At 38.3% G+C, this 12,577-nt stretch overlaps 1 protein-coding gene across 4 annotated transcripts in view; it reads left to right on the top strand.

Annotated features, from left to right (window-relative positions):
* LOC136874008 (protein abrupt) overlaps window positions 1–12,120 on the top strand; it is a 213,556-nt gene extending 201,436 nt beyond the window's left edge. For all 4 annotated transcript variants that reach the window (XM_067147459.2, XM_067147460.2, XM_067147461.2 and 1 more), the window contains exon 6: window positions 11,747–12,120. In XM_067147459.2, the coding sequence (XP_067003560.2) occupies window positions 11,747–11,994 (248 nt within the window). In that variant the 3' untranslated portion in view covers window positions 11,995–12,120. The remainder of the gene's footprint in view (window positions 1–11,746) is intronic.
* The last annotated feature ends 457 nt before the right edge of the window (window positions 12,121–12,577 follow it).

Below are 12,577 nucleotides of genomic sequence, written 5' to 3'. Positions count from 1 at the left end.
ACAGCTCAGAACATCCCAATTATTGCATAAAACTATTTTCATGGTCCTTTTTTTTACCCATATTGAACTTAATACTAATTGTTACAATTCTTGTTTTATTTTCCACCAAATTCAATACACCTAATTCAATATTGTAATAAAATGTCCTTCTAGAGACAACAAACATTTTTATGTATTGAATTAGGTTTTCTGTAAGAAGGAAGTCAGCCCAGAAGAAACTATCTTTACATCGGTCTGTTTTCAGACCAAATTTGCTTTACGGGTGTGAAAGCTGGGTGGACTCAGGATATCATATTCATAAGTTAGAAGTAACATACATGAAAGTTGCGAGAGTGATTGCTGGTACTAACAGGTGGGAACAATGGCAGGAGGGTACACAGAATGAGGAGATAAAGGCTAATTTAGGAATGAACTCGATGGATGAAGCTGTACACATAAACCGGCTTCGATGGTGGGGTCATGTGAGGCGAATGGAGGAGGATAGGTTACCTAGGAAAATAATGGACTCTGTTATGAAGGGTAAGAGAAGTAGAGCTAGACCAAGACGACGATGGTTAGACTCAGTTTCTAATGATTTAAGGATAAGAGGTATAGAACTAAGCCCCAACACTGGTTGCAAATAGAGGATTGTGGTGACATTTAGTAAATTCACAGAGGCTTGCAGACTGAATGCTGAAAGGCATAACGGTCTACAATAATAATGTATGTATGTACGTATGTAAAGGAACTAGGCAATGAAGTCATGGCATACTCACTATATTTGCTTGATCGAGCAACCTAAAACTTTCAGCATTTACCAGAAGTACCCTCCTGCCATTGTTCCCACCTGTTTGTACCAGCAATCATTCTTGCTACTTTCATGTCTGTCACTTCTAACTTATGAATAAGATATCCTGAGTCCACCCAGCTTTCGCTACCGTAAAGCAAAGTTGGTCTGAAAACAGACCGATGTAAAGATAGTTTCGTCTGCGAGCTGACTTCCTTCTTACAGAATACTGTTGATCGCAGCTGCGAGCTCACTGCATTAGCTTTATTACACCTTGATTCAATCTCACTTACTATATTACCATCCTGGGAGAACACACAACCGAAATACTTGAAATTATCTACTAGTTCCAGCTTTGTATCACCATTCTGACATCCAATTCTGTCGAATTTCTTACCTGCTGACATCAATTCAGTCTTCGAAAGGCTAATTTTCATACCATACTCATTCCACCTATTTTCAAGTTCCGAGATATTAGACTGCAGGCTTTCGTCACAATCTGCCATTAAGGCCATGTCGTCAGCATAGGCCAGACTGCTTACCACATTTCCACCTAACTGAATTCCTCCCTGCCACTCAATACCTTTCAACAGATGATCCATGTAAACTACGAACAGCAAAGGTGAAAGATTACAGCATTGTCTAACCCCTGTAAGTACCCTGAGTCAAGAACTCATTCTACCATCAATTCTCACTGAAGCCCAATTGTCAACATAAATGCCTTTGACTGATTTTAATAATCTACGTTTAATTCCATAGTCCCCCAGTATGGCGAACATCTTTTCCCTCAGTACCCTGTCATATGCTTTCTCTAGGTCTATGAAACATAAACACAGCTGTCTGTTCCTCTCGTAGCATTTTTCAGTTACCTGGCTCATACTGAAAATTATCCTGACAGCTCCTATGTGGTCTGAAACCACACTGGTTTTCATCCAGTTTCCTCTCAACGACTGATCGCACCCTCCCTTCCAAGATGCCAGTGAATACTTTGTCTGTTATACTAATCAATGAGATTCCTCGATAGTTGTTGCAATCCTTCCTGTTCCCTTGTTTATATATAGGTGCAGTTACTGCTTTTGTCCAATATGAAGGTAACTTATCAACACTCCATGCTAATCTTACTACTCTATGAAGCCATTTGATCCCTGCTTTCCCAATGTACTTCACCATTTCAGGTCTAATTTCATCTATTCCTGCTGCTTTATGACAATGGAGTTTATTTACCATCCTTTCCACTTCCTGAAGCATAATTTCACCGACATCATTTTCCTCCTCCCCATGAGCTTGGCTGTTTGCAACACCACCAGGAAGATATCCTTTTACGTTGAGAAGATATTCAAAATATTCCCTCCACCTGTCCAGTGATTCCCTGGGATCTATAATGAGTTAACCTTAATTACCCAAAACACAGTTCATTTACTGATTCCATCCCTTCCTAAGATTATTACTGTCCAGAAAGGTTTCCCTGCTACTTGACCTAGCCTTTACAGGTTATTACAAAAATCTTCCCATTACTTCTTTTTGGATTAAACAACAATTTGTTTTGCTCTGTTTCTTTCATCTACGTACAATTCCCTGTCTGCATCGGACCTTGTTTGGTGCCATTTCTGATAATCCTTCTTTTTAAGTTTACAAGCTGCTCTCACTTCATCATTCCACCAAGATGTTTGCCTTTTCCCATCTTTACACACAGTTGTTCCTGGGCATTCCCTTGCTGTTTCTACTACAGCGTCCCTATATCCCACCCATTCTCTTTCTATACCCTGAACCTGCTTACTGTCTACTATTCAAAACTTCTCACTAATCATATCTATGTACTTCTGTCTAATTTCCTCATCCTAGATATTTTCTACCCTTATTCGTTTGCAGACGGATTTCACTTTCTTTATCGTAGGTTGTCCATCAGTATCCTTTATCCTAGGTACATTAGTTCACTACAGATCAGATAGTGGTCTGTGTCATCGAAAAATCCCCGGAAAACTCGTACATTCCTAACAGACTTTCTGAATTCAAAGTCGGTTAAGATATAGTCTATTATGGATCTATTACCTCTAGCCTCTCCTATAGAAGGCGGTGACTTGGTAGTCAAGAGACACTTCCCGATCTTGATATTTTGACATTTTATTACGGTTAATATTCATTTTTATTATAGTTTTTCTGGTCTTGTTGATATTTTGAAATATGTTTTATAGTTTACATTGTGGCTTGTATTGTTTTCTGCGTTTATAGTTGTTTTGTCATATACTCATAGGTTAGTACACGTATTGTTTGTTTACGTTCATCGAATGGTTGCTATGTTATTCTATATCACGAATAATTTGAAGATTAACTAATACAATCTCCGTTTAGGACAATTGGCTGTCTTTAGGCCCTTATGAGTAAGAATTTTATCATCTCGTGACCATATTGTTTGTGGCTAAACAATCTAATCTGCTTACATACGATACCAACAATCTAGGTTAGGTGCTGCATTTGGACATTTGATTGGATATATATTGAATTTATATAACAAATCTTACAATATAATTAATTGGATGGAAGTACTGCGGTAGAACCTTTATGATATAGTATAGATTATTATAATGATCTGCATCTGCTTTTCCTCCGTTACATTACCAATGTACAACCTCCGTGATAACATTGTGGTGTACCCTCTATGACGGCTTCGTTGGTTGATTTCTGTACCACTGTCATTGAACGTATGACGATATATAAGCATTATTATTATTCTGACACTTCACATCAGCTATTTACCTTTGTGTTAGCAGTGGAGAGAACCATCTGACTCGGTAAGATCTATCATTCAAAAACAGCATTATTACAGATTAGCCAAACACTCCAAAGCATGGTCGATTCTTGGGAAGCATCAAGCACTTCAAGTGCTGTGCCTACATTTATTGAATGCAAGATATGTCACAGAAAGTTTACAAAGAGGGGCATTAACATACACATAGCAAGAGCTCACGAGCAATTATCTCAGGACTCATCATTGGTAGATAGTGAACAATTGCACGTTAATTTAGGAATTCCTCAGGCATCTCAAACTCTTCATACAAATTTATCAGCTAGACACAATGCAAATTCTTCAAACCAGGCATTTGACAACATAAATTGTCAGTGTCCACACTGCGGATGTCATTACTCCAGTTCCCGTGGGGTCAAAATACACATCAGCAGAGCTCATCCTGATATTCACCGTCAAATTTTAGTTTCTAGAAATCGACAGAGGGTTGATCCTTCTCAAAATGTCGAAACAATCGTTCAAGAAAGTGACCCTAATGCTAACACGGAAACTAAAGATGTCAACACACTACCACATGAATTTAAGCAGAAATGCAGTGGCGTAGATTTTAAAACAATTTGACAGATGAGAATTTGACCATGAGATTAACATTTGGTGTGAGTTCTTGGCCTCTGCGATTGATCTACTTCCTGGCCGCAAACATCCATCACGGAAATACTACCAGTATAGGAAAAATAAATGAATCAGAGACAACCAAAGGAAATATAAACAGACAACCAACCCTGAACGGGCAACAAAACGGGACCGAATAAAACGCTGCGAAAAATACAAATATCAGCTTACCCAGTACCACTTTTACAATCAGCGCAGAAAGGCTATTAGATCTGTTTTAAATTCCAATGCTGAAAACTGTAAAATTCCTTCGGATGAAATATTTCATTATTTCTCTGAAATTCTTGGGCAACCTAATGACATGATTCGATCCGAATACCCATCTCATACAAGTGATATTGATAGGGAACAAATTGACATTTTATTTAATGACATTATAAGCCCAGATGAAATCAGCTTTGCTGTTAATCATATAGCCATAGACACATCATGACCACGTCCTCGTCAGAGTTATCAAAGACAGTATTGCAATCGACATAATATCTCACATTGCCACACGTATGTTGAAAACTGGGGTTGTACCTTCTATCTTCAAAAAGGCCAGGACTGTTCTAATTCATAAAGGTGGAGATACACTCAATATTAAGAACTGGAGACCTATCACAATCTGTTCAGTAATAAGGAGAATAATTGAGCGGGTCCTTGACAGGCGTCTTCGTGAACATGTTGTATTAAACCCCAATCAACGAGTATTTACTAACTCCTCTGGAACGCATGTCAACACTGCGATACTCGACTCTCTTCTCCGTGAAGCCAAAAACAAACAAGCTAATCTGACTGCTATATTCTTAGATATCCAGAAAGCCTTTGACAACGTTGGTCATGCCCATTTAAATGAGACACTAAAGTCGTTACCAATTCCAACCAAACTTACGAATTTAATCATGAATCTGCAAACAGGAAATGTCACACAAATTCAGACGCAGGGAAGCAAAACAAGACCTCTCTTGATAAGCAGGGGAGTTATGCAAGGTTCTCCTCTATCGCCAATCCTGTTCAATCTCGCCATCAATCATATTCTGGATGACCTTAGCGAAACGTCGATATCTACCCAGTTGTCCAGATCGTGAAGCTCTAACAGTATTAAGTTTTGCTGATGATGTAGTTATTGTTGGAAAAGATTCTGAGTCAACTTTAGTACTTGCTCATGCGGCCATACATCAACTACAGGAAATTGGAAAATGTAAATGAATATGCATCAAACACGGTCACCTATCAGAAGAAAAACTGTTCACGGCAGATGAAAAACAGATACCATGTCTGAAGAAAGGAGAATCTATCAAATATTTGGGTGTAAATTTTTCCAACGAAATTACTTTCCAGTCCATCGAGGTCCTAAATAAGCTCAAAAACACCCTAGAGCTCCTCATTTCTTCACCTTTTGCATTCCGATCAAAAATTTGTAATCATAAACACTTCAATCTGTCCCAGTTTGGTATATAAATTTCAGACAGTACCACCACAAAAGATTCCAGTCAAATTTACAAATGATGCCAATATTATGGTTAGGGGGGCATTAAAGGAAATTTTTCAACTTCCCATGGATGTCCCGAATGATATGATATAAGCTGAAATGAAATTTAAAGGTCTGGGTTTATTTTGTGTATCATGGGAAATATATCTGCAACATATTAATGCATGCAAAATTTTGAAATCTTCCAATAATAATTTTCTACATTCAACGAGAAACTTATGTCAAGAAATCAGCACAAGCCTCGCCGTATTGAATGTAGCAGAAACAGAATCTATTCGAGACAAAAAACATGGTTTTGTAGATACAAAGAAAGTCCGACTCGAATTGAGAAGAAGAGCTTTTGACAACTGGAGCAAGAAAGAGCATAAAGGCAAAGGTGTAGTCCTATTTAAACAGTATACTCCAGCGAATACATGGATTCGTAATCATAAAGGATTGTCTTGCAGTGAATGGCGTGATGCAATAAAAATGAATGCCAATGTCTCTGCTGTGCGTACAGTACCTGGCAGATCCCAGGGCAACAGCCTCTGTCGACGTTGCCACAGAGAGTTCGAAACTCTTTCACACGTCCTAGGAGCCTGTCCACATGGTGAATTACTACGCACCTCACGTCATAATTTAGCCAGATCAATGATAGCTAACGCTCTTAGAGGACAAGGTTATAATGTCTCTGAAGAAGTACACGGTCTCTCCAACAGAGGAAGCAACCGACACATTGACATTATTGCTTTTAAGCCATCCTGTTCTGAAGGTTTCATCATTGATCCAACAATTAGATTTGAGACCAACGAAAACCAGCCGGAAGAGGTCGATGCAGAAAAAAGAATAATTTATGAAGAAATGGCGGACCTCTACAAGCGAAAATATAAGCTCTTATCCATTTCTGTAATCGGTTTGATGTTAGGGGCTCGAGGAACCATACCTACATTTTTTGTCAACTTCTGCAATACCTTTGGGCTAAATAGAGATTTTATCTATAACATCGCCATTACCACACTCAAGAAGTCCATCATGATCTTCAAGAATCATGCTTGCAGACCTCAAATAAATGTTTGACATGCCTCACTCGACTGCCTACATTTAACATCATACGATCACATTATCTGTTGTATCCACATCCATTATTGTTGTGAAGGTACTCTTTGTCTTTGGACAACCTGCAGCTGTTGCAGGAAGATTGTATAATAAATAATTATGCTTGAAGAATGTATTCAAAACTGCTAAACCCATACTAGCACAGAAGTCCAGCAAACGCTTCCCATTCCCATTAGCTTCCATATCTTCCCCACATTTACCAATCACCCTTTTGTATCCTTTAGTTCTATTTCCAACTCTCACATTGAAATTGCCCATTAGCACTACTCTATCCTTGTTGTTGACCCTGACCACGATGTCACTCAATGTTTCATAAAACTTGTCAACTTCATCCTCATCTGCATCCTCACATGGCAAATACACTGAGACAATTCTTGTCCTAATTCCTCCAACTGCCAAATCTACCCACATCATTCGCTCTTTTACATGCCTAACAGAAACTATGTTGCATACAATGATATTCCTGATAAACAGCCCTACCCCATACTCTGCCCTTCCCTTTCTAACACCTGTCAAGTACTCTTTATTATAATCTCCTATCTCTTCCTTGTTATCTCCCCTTAACCGGATATCATTTACTCCTAGCTCATCCAGATTCATCCTCTTTGCTGACTCAGCCAGTTCTACTTTCTTTCTTCCATAAGCCCCATCAATTTCCATTTTGTTTGCCAAGTTGTTACCAAGGACCCCCTCGCCTGTCAAATGGGACTGGGACTCCGTTACTTCCATAGATCCGAGGCTTGCTTAAAATGTTCTGAGCTTGGTAAATTCATGAAGCAGGATGCTACCCTACTTACACATAGTCCAAGTGAGGATCACTCCTCTAACTGGTTAGGGACCACTGGTGTATTGTATATTCCTAGCCGCCTGAGCACAATGAGGGCCATGACTCAGAATATGTCCGAGAAGCCCACTTCCATTCCATAGCATCTGGTGTCCCGACTTTCAGGACCACTTACTAGGCCACTCAGCCACTTGCCCATGGTTCACGAACTAGGACGTCACTACAGTAACCCACATCGTGAACTGTCTCTTTAAGAATAACATTGTAATATTGTTTACTAATCATGTGATCATAAACAAAACCAATTTTGTTGAAAAAGATAAGGAACATGATGTTTCCTGTACTTGGTTGCACCTTCACAATTGTTTTTTTTCTCGGGCTAGATTGATGTTTCCACCGAGCACTCTGCTTGTTGGTTTCTGGATCCTTGTGATGGAATCAGGACTTATCATCTGTTAAAGCTCTGTCCAGAAAGTCTAGAAAGATTGTGTCTGCAATCTGTGCTATAATTAATAGACTGTCTTCTTGCAACATGGTGTCAATAGTGTTTATTATCACTTTAGTTTTCAATGATGAGACAAGAACATGGAGCTCATCAAGATTTTCTTCCCTCTCCTTAAATGCTTTGTTCCACTTGAAAATATATGTTCTGATAATGCCTAATCCCTGTAAGCTTACTATATCATGTGCAGGGTTTGTTATTCATTTATTCAAAAGAGCACAAAACCTGCTTGCTGTGTTCACTTGTAGCATTAAATCCAATGTATGTTGAACATGTCCTGACTGAATGGCCTTCTCTTGTCTACTAATTCATTACAAGAGAATGGCAGTCATATCACAATGTCAATCATGAATCAGATCTCTCTGTGACAACTTGTGAATGTTCATATGTATATTTAACTGAAATAAAATCAGTTCTGTAATAACTGAACACCCCTTTTAAACACCCTCAGATGCTTCTCACCTAGGATTGAATCTGCTATCTTGGAAGCAGAAGGATGACAACTAACTATTTGGCAACACTGAGGTTGGTCTCATGATTTGACTTTACTTGGATTTCATCCCTGTAACTTTTCAACCAAAAATGTTCATTAATTGAATATTATTATTAATTAGCCAACGGCCGTAGCCGTGTTGAAACACCGGATCCCGTGAGATCTCCGAAGTTAAGCAACATTGGGCGTGGTCGGAGTTTGGATGGGTTGCCACGCGCTGTTGGTGGGGGGGGGGGGGGTTAAGGGAATGGAGGAGTGGAAAGGAACTGGCCACCCTACCGTATGTAAACTCCGGCTCAGGAACACCTCTGCGGAGGTTCGGACCTGCCTTCGGGCAGAATAACCCTTACCTTACCATTATTAATTACATGGTAAAATGTTAAATAACAAGAAGCACAGATGCTGGATTCTCAGTAACTTAAGTTTTCTGGAGAAGTTACTTTTTCTTCTAATCACGGCTAAGGTAATTACAGTCAGTTAACTATTGCAAGCATATGAATTGAAGGAAATTCAGATTCTCTTGTTATAAAATCTACAAATTCTGAAAACTACTTTTTTTTCTGCTGCTATCAGGAACTGTCATAAAAATTTTACTATAGTTTTATTTTTATGAAAGCCTTTCCTAGTGAGACATAGTGTTTACAGTGCACTATGTCTTCTGGTATGGGCTAGATTAAATTTGTTACTTTCATTGACCTGTGTCAGTCCCATCCTTGGGCTTTGATGATATGAAAGTGACTGAGGTATGAGCAATGCTAGTGATACCATTTTCTTATGCAACCAGTCCCTGTTATGACTGGTGTGAAAATGTTTCTCATAGGCTCGGTTGGTGCATTCATTTCACTGGGCTTGACTGACTGATTCATAAAAGCAATTTCTGACTAGGTGAGAAAAGCAACAGGAAACTATCTCATTCCTCATTCCCTAGTCTTCTTAAGATCTACTGAGGCACTTCCAGGTACATTGAGACAAGCAAGAATTAAAGAGTGTGGACAAGAAGCCAGCACCGAAATAACTGGATAATGCCAAGTGAATATTTCCCTTCTAGTCACTCAACAGACTGTGTTTAGGTGTCATGAGATGCAGCTCAAACCTGAAGAAGTGGGGCTTCATTGTAGATTACAGTTTGTGTGAATGTGGAGAACAGCAGATCACAGCACACTTATTAGAGTATGGTGCATGCCCAGCCCATTGTACAGTGGAAGACCTGCTCAAGGCAACAACAATTGCTCTTTAAATGGCCAGCTTTTTGTCCTCTACAGTCTAATCCTGTGCCCACATAGTATAGTTTATGTGTATTTTTTTCTTTTTTCATTTTGTCTTTTTAATGTAATATTTCTCGCTTCTGACATGATAAATAAATAAATGAATAAATACATTTCCCTAGTATGCCTCTTCATTGATGCCTAGGCCATCTATGACAGCTGATGCGGAGCTGTGGAGAATCAAACCAACCTTTGAGTTGAATACTCAAGATTCATTTTTTATGCTGGTCTAGTGGAAGGTGAATGCTTCAGTAGCTTGGAACAGATACTTTTCTAAATATAAGTATATTTGTTACACCATCGAGTAAAAACTAAACTTATGTTGTAATGGTCCACCTTTCCAATACTATATTATGCAATGTTTACATTACATTTTAAATCTACTTACTAGTTTCGGCCTTGGCTGGCCATCATCAGCCATAATACGAAACTGTACAAACACATCTAATAACTAAAACAAATGTATAAACATACACAAATGACGTAAAGCATATTAAAAGCATCTGGGATGAATTATGTGCACAACACGTAGAATATATGATGAAATCAAAATCTCTGAAATCCTTGGATGCGTTACATCATGTTAAAATGTTTCATTGGTGTTTCCTGTTAAAATATCTTGAAAAATGCTGTAAAGATTCTCTGTTGGAAATTGTCAATGGTTGGATCAAGAACGGCACACAAAGATATGATAAAATAGCTGGCACATTCTTAGATTGCGGCTGATAGAGATTCCCAGTTCAATGTGGTGTCCATGAAGTTAACCTTTCATTGTGGATTGCGGTGCGTGGCCTACTGTTGTGTGCCTTATACTGATGGAGAGGAGTTGATATCAACCGTCCTTGACTCAATCATTGACAATTTTCAACAGAGGAACTTTTCAGCATTTTTCAAGGTATTTTAACAGGAAACACTAATGAAATATTTTAACATGATGCAATGCATCTGAGGATTTTAGAGCCTTATTTTGATTTCATCATATATTTTACATGTTATGCACATAATTCATCCCAGATGTTTTTAATACCTTTTATGTCATTTGTGTATTTTTATACATTTGTTTTAGTCATTGAATGTGTTTGTACATTGGCTGATGATGGCCAGCCAAGGCCGAAACTAGTTCCTAGATTAGAAATGTAATGTAAACATTCTATAATATAGTAATGAGAAGGTGGACCATTACAACATAAGTTTAAATGATCAATCAGTCACTACTGATCTGCATTTAGGGCAGTCGCCCAGGTGGCAGATTACCTATCTGTTGTTTACCTAGCCTTTTCTTAAATGAATGCAAAGAAATTGGAAATTTATTGAACATCTCCATTGGTAAGTTATTCCAATCACTAACTCCCCTTACTATAAACAAATATTTGCCCCAATTTGTCTTCTTGAATTCCAACTTTATCTTCATATTGTGATCTTTCCTACTTTTAAAGACACCACTCAAACTTATTCGTCTACTGATGTCCTCCCACGCCATCTCTCCACTGACAGCTCGGAACATACCACTTATTGCAGGTTATAAATTTCATCTTCTTTGTTCGTATTGAAGATCTACTTGTGATACAAATTCTTATAATTTTGTTAATTACCACCTATTCAATACAATAAGAATTATAAGAATTTGTACCACTTAGTCGAGCAGCTCATCTCCTTTCTCCCAAGTCTTCCCAGCCCAAACTTTGCAACATTTTTGTAACGCTACTCTTTTGTCAGAAAGAGTAGCGTTACAAAAATGTTGCAAAGTTTAGTTATTATTGTGATCGCAATTCAATACAGATCAAAACCATGAAGTTTATATCCTATGACATCATCGAATGATATGATAAGTACAATAATACAAGTATATTGTCTACTGTATTTTGTTCACTTCCTCTATTGGGTTGAAGTTTGTAAGTTTAGTAATACTGTATTAGAATTTAGAGAATAGATATACAACTTTTTGTTTGCAGGTGTGACCCTGACAGCCACCCGTGGGTATTCTAGCCTGCCTCCAAGTCGACAGAGCGTTACTTGTCCGATTTGTAGAAGAGTAATTTCCCAGAAACGTAACCTGAACATGCACCTGCGTACTCACCAGATAAGTGCTAATAACAAAATTCCATCACCTTCAACAGACTTTGTTTCATTTTCCCCAAGAGATAATGATCAGGCATTAAACCAGTCAGCATATTTTGACTCATTTTCATCATCCCCCTAAGCAAATTGTAATTATGTTGAAATAGTGATGAACTCTTGTATATGTGGTTTAATTATTGTTATCATTTTGTTTCATAGTGCACCCAATAATGTCAAAGATTAAAGCATTTAATGTATTGAGTCATTATCCTCTGTTGTGTTTATTAGGATAAACAGAATAGATTTTGCATTTGGTATTGCTCCTGCACCAGAACATTCCTTGTACTATCCTGTATGCAAACGATGTTGCACTTGCATATGTCACCAAATGAAACTGTAATGCTAAGTTGAAGAATGGAACAACCACCTCACCTAATACGTCCTCTGTCTTAACGTTAAGAAGATGGCATATCTGGAGATGAATGCAAGCAACGGTACCATCCCAGTTGCAACGTCTCGTACAGTTGCCAACTCCATCATCCCTTTCAACTACTTTGATGGTTTTAGGAGCTGCCAAGGTGCTGGAATTTAGTCCTGCAGGAGTTCTTTTAGGTGCCAGTAAATCTATTGACATGAGGTTGATGTATTTGAGCTCATCTCACTTGCTGGAGGGAACCTAGATAAGACAGAAAGCTTCAGCTAACTTGGATCTTATCTGCAGTGTG

Source organism: Anabrus simplex, chromosome 5 (genome assembly GCF_040414725.1).
Source record: "Anabrus simplex isolate iqAnaSimp1 chromosome 5, ASM4041472v1, whole genome shotgun sequence".
Taxonomy (NCBI): Eukaryota; Metazoa; Arthropoda; class Insecta; order Orthoptera; family Tettigoniidae; genus Anabrus; species Anabrus simplex.
This window is presented reverse-complemented; position numbering and strand designations above follow the sequence as displayed.